This window comes from Anomaloglossus baeobatrachus, chromosome 4 (assembly GCF_048569485.1).
Source record: "Anomaloglossus baeobatrachus isolate aAnoBae1 chromosome 4, aAnoBae1.hap1, whole genome shotgun sequence".
In the NCBI taxonomy this organism is placed as follows: domain Eukaryota; kingdom Metazoa; phylum Chordata; class Amphibia; order Anura; family Aromobatidae; genus Anomaloglossus; species Anomaloglossus baeobatrachus.
The window spans coordinates 167,852,091-167,873,516 of NC_134356.1; the positions used below are offsets into that span (position 1 = coordinate 167,852,091).

Here is a 21,426-nt window from a genome sequence, read left to right on the forward strand (position 1 = left end):
TGATTGGCAGGAGTGCAGAGTGTTGGACCCTGGGATATAATACATTGATGACCTATCCTAAGGATAAGCCAGCAATGTAAAAGTAGATGGCACCCTATTTGACCTTATCTCAAAATGCTGTCAACAGTAACTCAAGCAATATGGCTTCCGCTGCAATAAAGTATAGAATATGCTGCCTTGACTACTGCCGTATCCTCCGCTGTGGCCTCCCTGCTAACACTCTCACACCACTCTAGTCTGTCCTTACCTCTGCTGCCCAACTAATCCACCTCTCTCCTCGCTACTTCTCTGCTTCTCCCCTCTGCAAATCCCTCCATTGGCTCCCAATTCCTGGACATATTAAATTCAAACTACTAACATTGACCTACAAAGCTGTCCATACTATGTCTCCTCCATATAGCTCCAAACTAATCTCGTGATCTACTCTGAGTAATATCCGGTCCTCCCAAGACTCCTTCTCTCTTCCACACCTCTATGTTCCTCACCCAAGTGCCTCCAAGTCTTCTTTAGTTGCCCACTTTTGGGTGCTGTTATTAATTCTCATTGCACATTTGCTTGCTGATAGCAAAGTTTTTATGCGTTTTTTTTCTTCATTATTGTTTTGGGGAAGCTACAAATAATTTTGAGTAACGTAACTTTCTACTTTGTTTTTTTTCTCTCTTCAATGCCAATGCTGCCTACCTGCAATTTATAATTGCAACTACTACTTAATACAAGAACAAGCAGGTTGGTGGAAAGGGTTTGTGCTCAGAAGTTTCTTTGTCATTTATCTGGTGTAAGAAAATAAGTGTTTTTATAACCTCTACCTGACAATGAGCTGAGCATTTCTGATTTCTGTCTTTAGCATCTTAGACGACTATACTGGTTTTGCTGTAAAAGATGAGAGGAGTCTTCATTGTTAGCTCTGGTCCTTTGGCATCATGCTGTACTTCATATGTACAAGTACTAATATTGCACTCTAGTGTCTTCTCTAGGCACAATGCCATGCGGAATATGTAATGTTTTATACTAATTAAACTGCACTATGATAAGTGATGGATGGCTTGTGTGTTTTTATTCAGTTGCAATCAAAATTATTCAGCCCTCTATACAATTTGTTGATTAGCAAAACATACAAACTTTCTGCTGTTTTAAGAAACTAATCACACAAGGACAATTTAAAGGGGTGGTTCTGTACTCTGCAATAGTGGCCACATCCCTGTAAACTGATTTTCCTAAACTAGCTTTTTCTAAATACCTTGTTCAGCCAATTGTACCTCTGAGCGGTCCACTCGCCCCCATGAAGTGACGCACCGTGCTCCATGACCTCTGGGATCCGATGATGTCATGTCAACATCCAGTTGACCCCGACATCACCGAGCCTGGCGCCAGTGTTCCTGAGTGACTGGGCTGTGGGTGGCAATTCACCGCTAATCACATCCCAGCATGTCACGTGTGCGCTCTCTCTTTCACAGCAGAGCACCGCAAGCAAGATCAATGCTGTGCTGTGACGAGCGGTGAAACTCTGCCCACAGCCCAGTCACTCAGGGAGACGGAGGCCGGGCTCGTTGATGCCGGGTCAACTGGAAGTTAACGTTACATCACCCGATCCCAGAGGTCACGGAGCGCAGGAGGGTCACTTCATGGGGCTGAACGGACCGCGATAGTGCCACTCTGAGACAGAATTGGCTTAGCAAGGTATTTACAAAAAGCATTCCCTATCAGTTTTACAGGGATGTGGCCACTATTGCAGATTAGTGAACCACCTCCTTAAATAGCTCAACAACACAAGTAATCTAACAAGTGGTTTCTCCAATATAGTAAAAAAGAATACTTTCGGTGGCTACTGCAGTCTCAGAATTATCCACTACTTTACAATATGTGCCTTCAGCAGTAGAGCGCCTCTGGCTCTTATGACCTGCTGCAAACATGATGCATAGCAATACCCCAGATACTGGCAGCATTAATGAGGAATCTTCTCCCGTTCCTCATGGGCTATTGCCTCCAGTTCAGTATTACGTGATTCAAGCGCCTTCTTCAAATCTTCAAGTCAGGAGACCATGGCCACTACAAAATCTTCCAGGAGTACTTCTGAAACTAACCTTGGGACTCTGTGATATATTTGTAAGCAAGTTTCCAGTTGTAGAGGAAGCAAAGCAACCCCAGAGATTGAGTACCGAGGCCGAGAGCTTCATTTATTATGAGCCTTACTGAAACCTTAGTGACCGCTGCTGCTAAATATTGCTGCAAATGTTTTTGCAGTCACTCAAGAGTTTGACCATCTGGTTCCTCAGGAATCTGGTGGCAGCCTGTATTTGCATCATTTATTGGATATATTCTTCCATCTGCTCTAGAAGCATTCAATGCTTTTGTATCTTTTTCTATCTTATTGCTTGTTTGTGTAATGCAATCATTTCTTCACTTTTTGGAACAATTTGTTTACTTGGGACTCTTCTACACATCCATGCAATTTGGTCCAATGTCTGATTGCAAAGCACGGACTGGCCGCATTTTTCTGGACCCAAACTTGATGGCTTTATAGAAGTATATTAAGCTGTCAAGTGCGGGTATGGAGAGCCGTGACCTGTCCGTGCATTGTGATCTTACCTCGGACCGAATTGCAAATATGTGTTAGAGTCCTTATATTAATAACATGCAATCATCAAAGTCAACAGAGCCCTAGCCAATCCAAGTATTTGAGTTTTATCTCAAGCTCAACTGATGCAATAAATGAAGCCCTTGGTTAGGAGCATCAGGTGTGTTTGAGATCATCTAATTTCTATGTGTGTACTCTTATGGGGGGTCCTATTCAGAAGGCTGAATAACTTTGAGACTGCAGTAGTCATTAAAGGTGGCATTTTATGCTGAAACTGGACAAACCACTTGCTACATTAGTTATGTCGATTGATTGTACTTGTTTGATAGGTTTATTACAAACAGCAGAAAGTTTGTACATTTTGCTAATCCAATGTAATTTTGATTGTATCTGCATACATTTGTATTGAATTGGTAACCAGTTCAATGCAAGATTTGTTTTTTGAATCTTTACCTTTCCGAATGATGATGGTTTGCTCTTGATAAGTAGCCAAGCTTGTGAATCAATGTGTCCTGTTACCATTCATTCCATAGGCAAGAAGAAGGTATCCCCAGATAAAATGGCAGAGATGCAAGCACGGATTGATGAAGAAAGAAAAGCACTTGAAGCAAAGCTTGACATTGAGGAAGAAGAAAGGAATAAAGCTAGAGCGGAACTGGAGAAAAGGGAGAAAGATCTACTGAAGGCCCAGTAAGTGCAGTGCAGGCAGTTCTCTGCTCTTCAGCCAGTGCGTCTGTCATTACAGATCTTCCTGATATCTTTATTTTCCTCCAAATATCCTGTGTGAGGGAATTTCTCATAATATGCAGACTTATCCCATTTTTGTACAGACCTTTTGAAAGATAAAATCAGTAAACCATTGTGATGCTATGGGCAACTGTTCTGCATTTGTCTTGAGAAACTTCCCAGCGGTCCTCATGGGGTACTGGGAAAGACACTTAAAAGGGTGGTTCACCCATATTTTTTATTGTCTAGATTGATATTATATTGAGAAACAACGTTTCTCTCAAATACCTTGTGTTGACAATAGTGCCTGTGGGAGGCGCTTTTGCGGACCGCTGTTCCCCGCTCCATGACCCCCGGGCTCCATGACCTTGAGGATCTGGTGATGTCACGTCAAGTTCCGGACACGTCACATCCCTGTGGCCATCCCAAGTCTTCCTGACTCGCTGAGCTGTGGGCGGTGTTTCACCGCTTTTCACAGCACAGTGCGTCTCCTGCTTGCAGCGCTTTGCTGTGAGGGAAACACCACCCACAGCCCATCACTCAAGGACACTGCGGCCGGTCGCTGTGTAACAGGAACTTCATGTGACCTCACCGAATCCCCGAGGTCACGGAGCCCGGGGGTCACAGAATGGGGAACAGCGGTCTGCAATAGCACCTCTCACAGGCACTATTGCCAACATAAGGTATTTGAGAGAAACATTGTTTCTCAATATAATATCGATCTAGAAAATGAAAAATATGCGTGAACCTCCCCTTTAATGATGTATGTTTCCAAGAGACCTAACATCTCTTCCTCACCATACAGTTATTACCTTGGAAAGGAAATACTTTTAATGTTTTTGTCTACACTAATGTTTCTGTTAATTAATGGATTTCACAGTTTTGTGTATTTGTTTTTTTCTTGTGAGAAATCCTAACATAACTTTTGTTATATCATACGACCTTTTCACCCTCTTCGGTGGTTAATATAGAGTAGGCAGATTTGAGTTATAACACCTTGTATAAATAATGAAAAATTAGAATCCTTATATTCTTTAATGTTTATCATCCAAGTGGATGAATGTATGAAAAGGGGAGGTTAGCTAGGCCAAGGTCACACTAGCGTATAGCAACAGATATGTTAATGACACTTGGCCCAAACTCTGCTGCGAGCGTGATCTGAGTGTCTGTCATTCACTGTGCTCCGATTCTCTCACATGTGGAATCATAGGTGCGGAGAAGATAGAGAGATGAATTTCTCCATTGCCTGCATATATCACACTGCACTCGGATGACGTCAGTGTAGTCTGTTTCAAATGCAACGATAGACTTGAATATGTTGCCAATCACCGCATGTTGCGATCTTTTTTCCACTGTCCGATTTAGAGCTCAGAGAAAACTGCATCATTGACTAACATTGTCTGATTGATACGCTCACGAGAGTAAGGCCTTAAAGTTATGTTCGCCATTTCAATCCAGAGAAAACAAGGCTTGAGAGTGAGAACAAAGTGAATGGTTGCCATGTTGTAGTCTTATTAGAGGCTCTCCCACACAGTGCCTATTGAAGTCAACACCGGTCATGGCAAGCATTGTAAAATGTAGACACTTTCCTATAAAGCAACAAGCGCATTATTTGTCCTAATTGTGCTTGGGTGTAAGACTACAGCCTATTGCCAAATTGCTTTCTTCAAAATGTTTTGACTGATTTTGATTTGGATCTGTAGCACAAGCAAATCCACTTCAAATGGATTGCGGTATTTCAGTATAGAATATTTGCCAAATTTTGTGCCTAAACCACAGCTCGGTACCAAACCTGAAACTCCTTCCACTCCACGTCATTTATCATTTGCGTGCTGTGTGTAAGATCATTTTTGATGGTTTCCTTTGCATATTTGGTAAATATATACCCGTCCTTGTGGCTAAGCCAGATCATTCATACTGTGTTGTTTATTATACATTTTTGTTTTCCAGTCATACCACAATACATGAGCTCCTGCCTATAGTAATTTGTACACTAGATCTTTATTGTGAAATCATGACTTCTCTTAGAAGTGTTGGAGATGATGGTAGATGATGATGATGATGGTAGAAAGTAACTCTTGTCTCTCTTGTAGACAAGAACATCAGTCTCTCCTTGAGAAACTCTCCGCTTTGGAGAAAAAGGTAATTGTTGGAGGAGTAGATTTGCTGGCCAAGGCAGAAGAACAGGAGAAACTTTTGGATGAATCAAACCAGGAGCTCGAAGAGCGGAGAAGGCGAGCAGAGAAACTTCGGAGGGAGTTAGAAGAGAAGGAGGTTGGTGATTGAGACTGTGGGTGGCAAACAATGGGAATGCATCCACAATAATAATTCTTCTTTTTATTATGGGTCATTATAAGCTAGTCTAACATTCTGCTCACCCAGTGTTACACCAGTATTTGTCACATCCATATATGTATGGTTCTCCTTGTTAAATCTTTCTCTTTACTTTTTATACAGCAAGAGCGACTGGATATTGAGGAGAAATACACAAGTTTACAGGAGGAGGCACAGGGCAAAACGAAAAAACTGAAGAAAGTGTGGACTATGCTCATGGCGGCCAAGTCAGAGGTTTGTCATTCATTTACTACAATCCTGTTGCATGACATTGCCGGGTTACAATCCAATCTCCATCATTGTAATTTAGTTTTGTGCTCCTCTTTATTAGTGGAATATGTTATGCTACATTTTTAACAGCTATACATAATATATTAGTGTTTCCACAATGTCTAACAAGAGTGTTAATATGCAATTTGCCTCTTCCGAAAACGCTAATGCCACCTATTGGATGTAGCAATCCTAAAAGTCAATATCAACCCTTTAAAGGGTCTTTCCATGCCTTACAAAAAGGTTTTTTGACCTCCCTTAGGTCAACCATCCTTACCTATATAGTCTTCTACTAGGCATTGCTCCCACTAGCCAGTTTCCTACTCCACACTGATGAGGGGCAAATACCCCGAAACAGCTGTCTGTGGATGGATACCATGTTTTGGCATAGGTGGTTTCCTTGACTGGAGACTGCCCTTCCCGTGGTTTTTCCTTCCCGGTGAAAGACCTGGCTGGTTACCTGCCAGCGTTGAGAAACATGTGATGGTGTCTCCGCGGCTTCCTTGTTTTACAAAAAGAAGGCACACTAGACATTCCATTTGCAGACACAATGTTTGAGGTGTTTGTTCCTCATCAGTGCAAAGCAGGAGATCCAGTCGGTATAAGGGGTAAGGGTTTTTCTTGTGGAGAGTGCCATATTTAAATTCCCAGTGGAGCATGCATTGCAACTGTTACAGGTTAAATCACCCCTCTTTTCCAATTTTTTTAAAAAAAAAAAAAATTACAAAAATAAATAATAAACACATTTGATATCCATGGTGTCTACATACGGTAAGCTTGAAGTGGCTTTTTTTGGGCCATCCTACATCCCCAAAAATTGCGCCACATCAAACCCCCTCCCCATACCCCCCAAAAAAAAAAAAAATGAGCCGAAACATAACTTGGTATATGTGCCATAGGAACATGTTCACACATGGCCATTTCACAGACAAAACCCAAGAGAGAAAAAATTAAAGTAGCATTTTACTCTGTATTATTGGGTTTATGCTCATTTTGTATTTTTCTTTTCTGTTTTGTTTGTGAAATGGCCACTCTGTGAATGTGGTCCTATTGCACATATGCCAGTTATGCTTCTGCTCCTTTTTTTTGTGCTGTGTACAAATGGAGGTGTCGTCCCTCCGTCTGAGCTAGACATTGCGTCTATATAGCTTCCCAGGACAGGTGGCTTTAGTTGGGATCTTGTCCTTATTCACACTGATGTCACTGATACTAGTTCAGGTTTTAATACCAAAATAGGACCGTCCTGACTGCGCACACTTTGTGACGGTAGGATGGCTTTTATGCTTTTTTTTTTTTTTAATCAAACAGTATTAACCAAGTACCCTTTGTTATTTAAATACACTACTATTTATTTTATTATAAGGTATATGCTGGGTTTTATCCTAAAAAATGGGAATAAAAAGCTGTCAAACATCTTATATATTCTTCAATACGTCCAAGAAAAACTACAGTTCACCAGTAAAAGAACACCAGCTGAACTGACCACAAATTAAAGTTGTGCATCTCTGTAACTGGTAACACAAGCTATATTTTTTTTTCTACAAAGTTAATAATCTTTTTTTACACCTCTAAAATATTGTACTAAATGTTAATTGCAGAATCGTACAGTATATGACAAGTACACCCCTCAATTTTTGTAAATATTTAATCTTTTCATGGGACAACACTGAAGATGACCCTTTGATACAATGTAAAGTAGTCAGTATACAGCCTGTATAACAGTGTGAATTTGTTGTGTCCTGTAAATTTCATACAGCCATTAATGTCAAAACCAAGGTGAAGGCTCGTTCCCATGATCAGTCCATATAAACGTGCCAGTGACCACCCTTTTTTCTGCTGTATGGATAATTTTAGTTGGCATAAAGAAATCATGATTATTGTTAGCATATCGCCCCAAGAAAACCTGATTCTGCACGAGAAGAAATTGCCTGTAAATGAGCCTCTTTTGACTAGTATGTAGTCGATTGCCGTTTAAAGTGCTTGTCTAAATGCAACATTACATACGGTGTTGTTAGGAAATTTTTTTGCCTTATTTATACTTTCCACATGAATTTCCAGTTATAATGTTCCTTTAATAAGATAGCGGTGTCTGGATACTGGGTTTTACATTACTTCTTTAACTGCATTTAATACAACAAAGGTTTTAGTAGCAGTGTACTACTGTCTTATTTCCCAGATACAGGGAGGAGCTGGGAAGTTTTATAATGTGTATCATTAATACATCTCTTGTCTGTTCTTGTTGTTAACCACTGCAAAGAGTGTTTCTAAATGTGGCAGACTGGCTCCATTCATGTATAATATTGAGGACATGACGGTTTTAGTCACATAGGGTGCTACCTGGCCCTTGCAGGAGGGGTGGCCTGCCGACACCAACAGGTGTTTCAGCTAGATGTCAATCCAAGGACGCACATCCAGCTGAAATATATTGCGGAGCAGAGACCCACCAGCTCCCTGTACCTCAATAAATGCCACCGGCAAATTAGAGGCTGTCAGTTGATATCTGCGTGCAAGTCACTGGCAGCGCATGGCAGTGATATCAAGCACTACCCGTCACTAGCTCTTTAAAGTCGCCTCCCATCTTCTACTTCGGGCATGGAAGAGGACACCATTGTGGCAGTGGGGGGGGAATATGAGAAGAATCGTTGTTTTTTTGAGCCAACACAAAAAATAAAAAAAACATATATAATTATTTTTGTTGAAGAGGCACAGAACATGGACATTATTATTGAAGAAGCCCAAGATGGGACATATAGTTGGATTGGGGGCAGGATGAGGGACATCGTATCAGGGAGGTGCCCAGGATGGATGACATTATGCCAGAAAGGGTCAGAATGGGGGAGATTATACCAGGAAAAGGTCCCGGTATAGAAGACATTACAGCAAGAGCCCAGGATCATTATATGAGAGGGCGAACAGTTATGTCTTGACAGGATCTGGAATGCTTCAAGGGCCCATACATCTGAAGAACATGCAGGTGGGGGCCCAGGTCCAAATTTTGCAATGGGGCTCATCAGAATCTAATTACACCACTGTATATCATAAATGAATATTTAGGCTCTGTGCCCACGTGTGCGTATTGCATGCAGTTACACTGCGTTCTGCACCGCAGCGTAACTGCATGCGTCCTGCGTCCCCAGCACAATCTATGTAGATTGTGAATAATCCATGCGCACGTTGCGTTTTTGAATAAAGCGATTTGCATGCTGTCAAAACGCTGCGTTCTAAAAAGCAACATTTCACTTATTCCGTGCGCGTTGCATGAAGGTCCCGCTGTCTATGGTGGGGACTGCATCCAGAGCTCATGAAATCGGCTTCTCACTGCATTCATTACGCAGTGTTTCTGCAGCGATTTGAAGCGCACATGTCACTGTTCAAATCGCTGCAGAAATTTCTGCAGAGACACAACACAACGTGCGCACATAGCCTTAATTGAATGGCTGCCCAGCTAGGTGTGCACAATGGCGGGAGCTTCCAACAGAATTAACAGCTTATCAGTGGTTCAGAGAAAAGTCAGGAATACAGGAACTTTGCACATTGGGACAAACTATCTTGTACCTAAAATGAGCTGATCTATTACAAATCAAATCCAATGTGTTTCAAAATCTATCAGCTTTCTTTTTTCCTTTCTCGTATGTGAAATAATGCTCCACTCATTCATCATGCCGCTCACAAAGGTTTTTATAGAGGCATATTTGGAAGAAGTTTTCCGTATTCTGAATGATGGACAGTACTATTGTAGAATTATCATCAGACCTGTCACAGGATCATTTTATTGTGTATAGTGAGGAAATACAATGTTATACTATGGAGCGCTTTGCTTGTTTTTTTAACCACTGATGAGTGGGATTTATGAAGCTTAACAGGAACCGGTCACCAGGTTTTTACATTACGAATTAATGGTTAAGCTGGATATGTGCCAACTAAATATTATAGCAATGGGCCAGTCACGAGAAATCGAGTGTAGTACTAGTATATAAATGATGCTGGAAGTAGACTGGGTGTGTCAGTGCCTTTTCGGGCTCATTCACACGACTATATTTTCCGTTTTAGTTCTGTCAATGAAAAATATAAACTACATTCGGAACGTTATTCAATAGGGCAGTGCAGGTGAGCGGCAAGTCTGCATGTGGAAAAAATCGCAGCATGCAGTAGTTTGTGAAAAAGATGGCTCACCAATTGAAGTCTATGGGTTCACAAAAAAAATCAAATGTCATTGGGAGCCACAATTTAGCACCCGATTTTACGGATACATGGCAAGTTCTTTAACATAGGAGCTGTTAATCATCTTGTAAATTATTAACCCCTTTAAGACTTCCACCATACATATATATGGTGCATGTTGGAAGTGGGTGTATGGAGCAGGCTCACTGGGTGCCCGTCCTATACTTGATAGGTAATGGCCATGTATTACAGCCAGGACTTGGCTCTAACAATTCTTAACCTGTTAAATCCCTCTGCCAAACTTTAACAGCGGATTTTAACGGCGGGCTGGTGACGTGATTGCAAGTCGCTGATGGATTGCTATGACAGCAGATGGTGTGCTGAAGACATCCGTGCTTGTCGTAGCAAATCTCCTTTAAAATCTGCCTGTGGCCGGGCTTCAAAGGAGACTGTGATTTTCACTATATGCAGCAATGCAATAGCATTTATCATGATTTGCAAATTTGATATCTACAAAGAAATGTATTTATTTATTTTTTATTTGGGGGAACAAATGCCTACACAGTCATACCCCTAATTTCATAAGCTAAACATGTGCTGACTGCTTTCTCTTAATTAGAGGAAGTAAGCTGATGGGCCCACTTCAAAGTGCTGTGAAAGAGTTGTATCAAGACACTTTTTAAGCTTTGAGCAAAAAAGGTGTCTTGTGCATTTAAGATCTATGGGGAAGTGAGAGCTAGATTTCTTCAGACGTTTGATTAGGATCTAACATGAACTCCTTTTACAAAATGCCAATAGTAAATGGGATCCTTGTGCACTCACAGACCCCAAGAAACCACATTTCTTTCAGAAAGTTGATGTCATGATATATTTTTCATGTAATGTTACAGGCTGTTCACATGATAAGAAGTGATTATTATCAGCCTGGATTGCAAAAGGACAGCTGTGGCTATATCACTATATAGAATTATCAAACCAGTAGGACTTTTGTGTAATTTTTTTATTTGGTGTAAAAGATACAAAATCCATGCATAAATATATCTGTGACTATTAAACATTTCCCATGAAGTTTTTAGCAGTGTACAGTTCTCAATGCTGAACCTACCAAAGCACAGGATTGCTTCAAGGAAAATGGCATGTCTGCTAGAATACCTCCATGAACTCCGCTAAAAGCAGTAGCTGATATTCAACTTTTCCTCTTTCGCTCAATACACACTATTGTATAAATCAGTACTTCTCGGACTGCGGGGCTGGTCTCACCAGTAAGGCGTTAGCTTGATAGCTGTTTCCCAAACTTCAGTCCTCACAGCCCCAAAAGATCATGTTTTCAGGTTTTCCCTAGTATTTCATAGGTGCAATATTAAAGATATCCTGAAGACATGATCTGTCGGGGGCGGTGAGGACTGGAGTTTGGGAAACACTGAGCTAGATGTTGGTGAGGGGTGGGGGGCACCTACTCTTCTCAATGGCTGCAGCTATATGTAGTTCTGAAGCATGATTGACTCCATTTACAAGTATTTTAATGAATTAATGGCTTAGGAGACAAATTGACAGAGATTTTTCATTTTATCATGGCTTTCCAACACAAGTAGTGAGGCCCAGACATTTTAATCTGTGTGTTGAGGCCCAGGCTTTATCTTGGTCTGTCTGATTCGCCCCTTAGGCCCTGTGAGCACTAGAAAAAGGATTTTTCTCAAGAAATTTCTCGAGAGTAAAAGATATTAGCATACTTGCGTTAAAAAAAATGCACCAATAAACGCATGTGTTTTTGGTGCGTTTTTTTATGCAGGTTGGTCCCTGCATTATTTTACCATTATCTATGGCAAAAAACGCAAGTACCTGCAGAAAAGAAGTGACGTGCTCATTCTTTTCCTCAATAAATTCTGCAGAAAGAATTTTCTTAACAAAAAAAAAAGCAGTGTGCGCACAGCTATTTTTTTCCATAGGTTTTGCTGGGGAATGTCTGCAAAAAGGTTACAACCATTTTCTCAAGAAATTTCTGCAGCAAAAATGCAGTGTGCGCACAGGGCCTTAAACGGAAGGTGCCACGTTTTTTAATTTTTGTATTAATAGTGATTATGGAATCAGTTATTTTTAATACAAAATTAAATTCATTGATTTAGTTTAGTTATTTCTATTTTTGCTCAAACACTGACAGCTGCCATCTTGGATTTGCTGTATGTAACGACCGTTACCTGAAATATGAGAGTCCCTGTGCATAAGAGATGGGGTCAGATGCTGACTACTATCTACTGCATTGTAGCTACTTCCTGCTGTGACCTGGAACCCCCCCCCTCCCCGAGCACGGTGGCGGTGATCTGCGTCTGATCCTGATGTTGTGCTGTGAAAGTCACGCTGCGATCACTGCACCTCTCTCCCCCCCACCCTCCGCTCGTGTGCTCACCTCAGGCCTCCGTTCCTGGCAGCTCCTCACTTCCATGTGATCTGATCGCTAAAAGGAGGAACAGCCGAGACACCAGGCTGACAGGAGAGACTGCCGTGGCAGAGGTCTGAGGTGAGTGTTTGCAGCTGGGAACGGTAATCGCGGCGTGACATCTGTAGTGCAGTGCCGGGCTTAGGCTGAGATCACCCCTCCTCGTCGCATGTCACCTTAGACCTCTGCTCCCAGCAGCTTCTCTTGTCAGCCTGGTGTCTTGGCAGTTCCTGACACTTATACATATTAGGATCACTTTGTGGTCACCAACAAAATGGCTCTGCACTGTGATCCTAAACTACTTCTTCCCTTATTTTTTTGGAAACACTCAGATTGGGAGGGGGAGGTGACATCACACACAGGAGAGCAGATTCTGCCTTCTTTTACTGCAGTTGTAATCCAGGCTAGTTCTACAGTAGGATTTCAACAGCTGCTCCCCCTAGTTTTTAAGAGTAGAAAATATCAAACTTTTAGAAATTTTTTTTTATATTTTGCTCAATTAAAAACAAATATGTAAACAAAACATTAATGCTTTACATTTTTATTTTATTTTTTTCAATTATTGAAAGCACTTGTACCTTGTCCCGTCCCCCCCATCGCATTGTAGATTGTAAGCTCTCACGAGCAGGGTTGTCTTTTTTTTTTTTTTTTCCCTTACTCCAATTATTGTATTTTCTATTATTGTTATTTGTGTGTATATGAACCTCCTGAATTGTAAAGCGCTGCGGAATATGTTGGCGCTATAGAAAGATTTTTTTTATTATTATTATTACTATTATTGAAATTATTATTTTTATTTGACAATACTTGCCCTTTTAATAGTTACATAGTTACTAAGGTTGAAAAAAGACCTAGGTCCATCTAGTTCAACCTTCCTCCACCAGTTCTACATTTGGTCACTAAGTCATTTATCACCAACAATGTTTTGTGTACTGAGGAAATCATCCAGCCCTTTTTTAAAAGCTGTTATAGTATCTACCTCTTGTGGTAGGGCATTCCACAGTCTGACTGCTCAATCTGTAAAGAACCCTTTCCTATTTAGGTGTCGGAATCGCTTTTCTTCCACTCACAGTGAGTGCCCCCTGGTCCTTAGTACTGTCTTTGGAAGAAATAAGTCATGTGCCATTCCTTTTATATTGACCACACATGTATTTACACATATAAATGAGATCTCCTCTGAGACGTCTTTTTTCTAAGCTAAACATATCTAACTTTTTCAACCTGTCATCATATGGGAGGCCTTCCATTCCTTGTAGTAGTCTAGTTGCCTGCCTTTGAACTGACTCTAAATTCTGAATGTCCTTTTTAAAATGTGGAGCCCAAAACTGGATCCCATAGAAAAAGCGTCTGCGAAACGGCTGTTGGAGGTTCACTTCTTGCCTCCAGAGCCAGCCCTCCTCACCACCAGGCAATACAGCGGCTCCTTTATATACAGGTACAGGGTGCTCACTACTTTAATGCACATTCTCTGCCCTGTGGCTTTATTTTCATTAACCCTAGCACTGCCTCATAGCCACTGGAGAGACTGGTGTTTTTGTATTCACCTTGCTACCTGTTTTTACTATGTTCTTTGGGGGACACATGTTTAATTACATGCCTGTATAGGCACATATGCATTTTCCCATGCACAAGGTCTTCTCATGTGCGCCCCCATAGATTGAGCCGCTGTACCTGTTAATACAACCTGGCCTGGTTCTGTATGGCATTTCTCTTACCCCACATTTCACATAAGGATTGACAGTCCTTACCCACGCCCCCCTGACCCAATCCTTTTTGTATGTGTTTTTATACCATGTTGTATTGTCTTAATAAAAAACTTATATTTTGCATATTACCCGTGCCTTATCTCCTTTTTCTCCTTTTTTGATATGCCTTTGAACTGACTCTAACTTCTGAATGTCCTTTTTAAAATGTGGAGTCCAAAACTGGATCCCATATTCCAGATGTGGCCTTACAAGTGATTTATAGAGGGGTAATAATACGTTGGGATCGCGGGATCTAATCTCTCTTTTTATACACCCTAGAATCTTGTTTGCTTTTGCAGCTGCTGCCTGACATTGAGTGCTGCTGCTCAGCTTATTTGTAATGAGAATACCCAAGTCCTTCTCCTGTTCTGTAGTCTCGAGTTTACTTCCATTTAATGTATACGCAGTTATAGGATTACTCCGTCCTAGGTGCATTACTTTACATTTATCAACATTAAATCTCATTTGCCAAGTATCTGCCCATTCTGACATCTTATCCAGATCTTTTTGTAATATTATACTATCAAGGTCAGTTTTTAATATCCTACATAGTTTGGTGTCATCAGCAAAGACTGACACTTTACTATCAATCCCATCCACAAGGTCATTAATAAAGAGATTAAAAAGAATTGGTCCTAGCACAGATCCCTGCGGCACCCCACTGCTGACTATGGCCCATTTAGAGAATGTTCCATTTATGACTACTCTTTGTTTCCTATCTTTTAGCCAATTTCTTACCCAGTTGCATATAGTTTCCCCTAATCCTTGCTTCTGGAGCTTTAGTATAAGGCTATTATGTGGTACAGTATCAAATGCCTTTGCAAAGTCCAAATAAATCACATCAGCTGCATTACCAATATCCAGGTTTGCACTTACCCCCTCATAGAACCCCAACAGGTTGGTTAGACACGACTTATCTTTCATGAATCCATGCTGTCTGTCAGTTATTATATTATTTTCTGCAACATATTTTTGCATGTCATCCCTTAAAATGCCCTCAAAAACTTTGCATACTACTGATGTCAGGCTTACTGGATGGTAGTTGCCTGGATCTACCCTCTTACCTTTCTTAAATATCGGTACCACATCAGCAATCCTCCAATCCTGAGGCACCAACCCTGTTACAAGCGAGTCTAAAAAGATGAGATACAGCGGTCTGTCAATTCCCTCAATATTCGTGGATGAATGCCATCTGGCCCTGGGGATTTGTCAATGTTTAATTTACTTAGACGTAGGCGTACTTCTTCTTGTGTTAAATTAATTATATCGGGTGGTGAACTTTGATTTTTCACTTGTTGAATGATGCCTGGTACAGTCAGTTCCTTGGTGAACACAGATGAGAAATGCCTATTTAATATCTCAGTCTTTTGTTTGTCCTCTATAACTAACTTGTTATTATATTTTAAGGGGCCAATACTATCCTTTTGTTTTCCTTTTGGCATTAATGTATTTATAAAAGATTTTGGGATTTATTTTAATGTCATTGGCGATTTTTGTTAGAAATAGAAATAAGGTTGAGAAGCTGTGGTAACAATTGCTTGTCTTGTAGGAAAATTGTGTAAAAGAACTGAAGTCCTCAGTGGTTGATACCTTTTAATAGCTAAAGGGGGCTTTACACGCTACGACATCGCTAATGCGAACTCATTGGGGTCACGGAATTGGTGACGCACATCCGGCCGCATTAGCGATGCCGTTGCGTGTGACACCTATGAGCGATTTTGCATTGTTGGGGTCCATTCTCAAAAATCGTTACTGCAGCAGTAACGAAGTTGTTCCTCGTTCCTGCGGCAGTACACATCGCTCCGTGTGACACCGCAGGAACGAGGAAGCTCTCCTTACCTGCCTCCCGGCCACAATGCGGAAGGAAGGAGGTGGGCGGGATGTTCGTCCCGCTCATCTCCGCCCCTCCGCTTCTATTGGGCGGCGGTTCAGTGACACTGCTGTGACGCTGAACCAACCGCCCCCTTAGAAAGGAGGCGGTTCGCCGGTCACAGCGACGTCGCCGGGCAGGTAAGTAGTGTGACGGGTCCGCGCAATGTTGTGCGGCACGGGCAGCGATTTGCCTGTGTCGCACAACAGATGGGGGCGGGTACCCACGCTAGCGATATCGATACCGATATCGCAGCGTGTAAAGAAGCCTTAACTGAAAAGATGGTAATAACAGCAAGCTTTCGAGACTACTCGGGTCTCTTCATCAAGCACAAAATCTGAATAGTCAGATATTTATACACAACAAGACATAGAATGGGGCAGTAATTAAAACAAGTTATGTGAAGCAGAACTATCACTATGGCAAGGGGGCAAACTGTTGTGGCCATAAATATTGCTGCAGTTCAGTGTGAAAGTTTTATTGACCTCTGAGGTCTGGTCCAGGGCTGTGATGCCCCCGGATGGTCTGAGGAGAACATCTCTTAATTGATGTAAAAAGACATGAATCCATGAGACACATTCATTCCTGCTCTGAATGTGTCAAAGGTCATCATAAGTTTGTACTCCCCTAGTCTCCTATCTCTCTGGGACTTGAAGTTTCCTTTCAATAGCAGCAATTTCATGTCCATGATGCTGTGGTCTGGGTTACAAAAATGTTTGGCCACAGGTAGATCTATCCTTTTTTCTCTAATAGTGTGGCAGTGAGAATTCATCCTTGTCCTGAGCTGTTGTCCTGTCTCCCCTACATACAGACCCACAGTTGGACATTTAGTACATATAATTAAGTACACCACATTGGTTGTGGTGCAGCTGAAGGTACCTGAGATCTTGTAGTCCTGATGTGATCTGGGAATCTTTATCTTGTCCGTTGTCAATATAAATGGACAGTTCTTACATTTTTTCTGGTTGCAGGGAAGTGTTCCTGTTGTTGGCGAGGACAGGGAGCTTCTGACAATGATGCTGCAGCGACCTGGAAGATTTATTTCAGGAGACTACGTTTGAGGGAATATTTTAATGATGCAGATGTTTCAGAATCCACCCAGACTGAAGGAAGACTGATCTTGACAACCAGGAAAAGGTCAGATTGGACACCTCCACCAGGACGCAACCCTCATTTGGATAACTACGAAGGGCGATCCAAAAGGAATGATAATCAATAATAAACACAATGAATATATAAAAAAAAAAATAATATTTTTCTACATAGTCCCCTAACAAGTCTATACATTTAGTCCATTTCTTTTCTAAACTTAGAATTCCCTTCGAAAAAAATTCTTGATCTTGACCCTCAAAAAAATCCCCAACAGCGGCTATCACGTCGCTATTGTCATCAAATTTCTTGCCCCGGAGGTGTTCCTTGAGGCGAGGAAAGAGAGAGAAGTTACTGGGGGATAAATCTGGCGAATGGGGGGGGGGGTGTTCCACCAGTTCAAAGCCCGCTTCTTGAATGGTTGCCATGGTAACTGCAGCTTTGTGAGCCGGCGCGTTATCTTGGTGAAACAGCACTCCAGCCCACAGTTTGCCGCGCCTTTTCTCCTTGATGGCCTCCCGCAATCTTCTTATTTGTTCTGCGTAGTAGGAGCCCGTAATAGTGGCTCCCTTATCCAAATAGTCCACCATAATAATTCCTTCAGCGTCCCAAAAAACGGACGCCATAACCTTCCCTGCTGAGCTTGACACTTTGAATTTCTTCGGCGTCGGTTCGTCGGCTCGTTTCCATGTGATCGATTGTTGTTTAGTTTTGGGATCAAAGTGGTGGATCCAGGTCTCGTCCATGGTCAAAAAACGTGACAAAAAATTCTCCTTGTCTGCTTGGAACTTTTCGAGATTTGCTATTGAAATGTCAACTCGTTTCTTCTTTTGCTCGTTGGTTAACATTTTTGGCACCCAACGCGCGGAGACCTTTCTCATATGCAATTCTTTTGCAAGGATTCTTTGAATACTGCCATATGAGATCCCTGTGACCTCAGCTACATGCCTGATAGTCACTCTTCGATCTGCCAATACAACTCCTTCAACTTTTTTCACGTTTTCTTCATTGAGGGATGTGGATGGGCGTCCTTCACGATGTTCATCTTCTGTCGATGTATTTCCCAGTTTAAATTCCTTGGCCCAGCGCGCAACTGTGGAATATGGAGGAGAAGAGTCCCCCCAATGTTTCCACCAAGCCGCTGTGTATGTGTGTATGTCTTTGGTAGTCATTTTTTTCAAGCAGAGGTATTTGATGACAGCTCTGAGCTCGTTTTTTTCCATTTTGATGTTCACTCCTCAGCAGTTCATATTCAAATGAATGTAGCTCCTGGGAATCGTGGCCTATTGAAATGATTTATTTTTTTCCTGGACTAGTGGGTACCTAAGAGAGAAGAAAACATTTTATTTTAATTTCTGTGTGCAATAGAAATAACCGATTATCATTACTTTTGGATCGCCCCTCGTATATAGACACTTTCAGATATTTGGTAAAATCCACTATCATAGACACACACAGGAGGCAACCATCCAACATCAGTGCCCAGGAGAGAAGGGCCTTAAAATCTTTGAAAACCAACAAAGAAATCATCATTAAACCTGCAGACAAGAGGGGTGCAATAGTCATGATGAACAAATCAGACTACATGAATGAAGCACACAGACAACTGATGGACACATGCTACTATAAAAAAAAAATTGGAGTCTGACCCTACACAGGACTATTACAAGGAACTTAACAAGTTGGTCTCTTGTCTGCCTGACATATCCTCAACAGCTGATGAACTGATACCGGTAAGTCCAAGAATAGGCACATTCTACACGCTTCCCAAAATTCAAAAATCTGGAAACCCAGGAAGACCCATCATTTCATGTGTGGGAACCCTCACTGAACAAGTCTCTGGATGGGTAGAGGGTATCCTTAAACCCTTGGTAAGGGATACAAGCAGCTACATCCAGGACACTCCTGACCTATTGAAAAAACTATCAGCAACAGGTCCTCTACCAGAGGGAACCATCCTTGCCACCATGGATCCTTGTACTCGAATATTCCACACCAGGATGGATTGAATGCCTGCAAAGTCTTCCTGGAGAAAACAGGAACTGATGCCGATTCTGTTGTGAAGCTTACAAAATTCATCCTCACGCATAATTACTTTGTATTTGACAATAACCTATATCTACAGGAGACTGGGACTGCAATGGGAAGCAAAATGGCACCACAATATGCAAATCTTTTCATGGCCAAGCTTGAGAGTGACTTTTTATCCTCTTGTCCTATCAGGCCTCTGGCCTACTACCGTTACAGTGATGATATTTTAATCATCTGGACAGAGTCTGAGGAGCAACTGAAGACCTTCCATGAACACTTTAATCAGTTTCATCCCACCATCAACCTAACACTCAACTACTCCTGCACTGAAATCAACTTCTTGGACACCATCATTAAACTACGGAACAATGAAATAGAGACATCCCTGTACAAGAAGCCAATTGACCGTCCAACATACCTGAAATGGGACAGTTTTCATCCAAAACACATAAAAAAACTCTATTGTATACAGCCACGCTATCGTGTACAATCGAATATGTTCCAACAGTACAGAAAGAGACAATCACCTTGAGGGCCTCAGAAAGACCTTTCTGAATCAAGGCTACCACCCAAGAACAATTGAAAACCAGATTACAAGAGCCACCAGAATATCAAGAAACCATCTCCTACATTATGAAACTAAAGAAGAAAACAACCGGGTACCTTTTGTAATCACCTACAATCCACATCTGGAGATGTTAAGAAGAGCTACACGGAAACTACAACCATTACTGCAAAAAGATGCCCAATTAAAATCTATTTTTACAGACCCCCCACTTCTGTGTTTTAGACAGCCCCCAAATCTAAGAAGCATTATTGTCAGAAGCTCCCTGTCCTCTCCAACAACAGGAACACTTCCTTTCAACCAGAAAAAATGTAAGACCTGTCCATTTATATTGACAACGGACAAGATAAAGATTCCCAGATCACATCAGGACTACAAGATCTCAGGTACCTTCAGCTGCACCACAACCAATGTGGTGTACTTAATTATATGTACTAAATGTCCAACTGTGGGTCTGTATGTAGGAGAGACAGGACAACAGCTCAGGACAAGGATGAATTCTCACCGCCACACTTAGAGAGAAAAAAGGATAGATCTACCTGTGGCCAAACATTTTTGTAACCCAGACCACAGCATCATGGACATGAAATTGCTGCTATTGAAAGGAAACTTCAAGTCCCAGAGAGATAGGAGACTAGGGAAGTACAAACTTATGATGACCTTTGACACATTCAGAGCAGGAATGAATGTGTCTCATGGATTCATGTCTTTTTACATCAATTAAGAGATGTTCTCCTCAGACCATCCGGGGGCATCACAGCCCTGGACCAGACCTCAGAGGTCAATAAAACTTTCACACTGAACTGCAGCAATATTTATGGCCATAACAGTTTGCCCCCTTGCCATAGTGATAGTTCTGCTTCACATACCTCGTTTTATTTACTGCCCCATTCTATGTCTTGTTGTGTATAAATATGTGACTCTTCAGATTTTGTTATACCATGCCTGATGAAGACACCTGAGCAGTCTCGAAAGCTTGCTATTATTACCATCTTTTCAGTTAGCCATTAAAAGGTATCAACCACTGAGGACTCTCAGTTCTTTTAAACAATTTTTTACCTCTACTGGCTAACACGGTACAAAGATATATTTTGTCTTGTAGGGTCCTTTTGGGATGTTGTTAACCACTGCTATAGCTATGGGTGACAGAAGTTTGTGTTTTATTTTTTTTCATAGATGGCCGACCTGCAACAAGAACACCAAAGAGAAATAGAGGGATTATTGGAGAATATCAGGCAGCTGAGTCGTGAGCTTCGACTTCAGATGATAATCATTGATAATTTTATTCCACAGGATTATCAGGTGAGCCCATAATTGGTCATTCACTGTTGTGGTTCGCAAAGCCTCATCTTGTATTGTTTCCATCAGAAGAGGAGCACGCTACTTTTCCAGTCTGAGGGCCACATCGTCAACTTAATCCCTGGGTACAGTATAACTTAAAATGTTACCTTGATCTGGGATAACAAGTTCTCTTATAGTATAAAATAGTACATAGGTTGAAAAAAGACCTAGGTCCATCTAGCTCAACCTTCTTCCACAGTTATACATTTTGTCATTAAGTCATTTATAACCAACAATGTTGTGTGTACTGAGGAAATCATCCAGCCCCTTTTTTCTTTTTTTTTT

At 41.5% G+C, this 21,426-nt stretch overlaps 1 protein-coding gene across 3 annotated transcripts in view; it reads left to right on the forward strand.

The window, feature by feature from the left end:
- Positions 1-21,426, forward strand: part of KIF3A (kinesin family member 3A) — a 178,778-nt gene that overhangs the window by 74,977 nt on the left and 82,375 nt on the right. For all 3 annotated transcript variants that reach the window (XM_075344580.1, XM_075344579.1, XM_075344581.1), the window contains 4 exons: positions 3,109-3,265; positions 5,395-5,575; positions 5,759-5,869; positions 20,977-21,102. In XM_075344580.1, the coding sequence (XP_075200695.1) occupies positions 3,109-3,265; positions 5,395-5,575; positions 5,759-5,869; positions 20,977-21,102 (575 nt within the window). The remainder of the gene's footprint in view (positions 1-3,108; positions 3,266-5,394; positions 5,576-5,758; positions 5,870-20,976; positions 21,103-21,426) is intronic.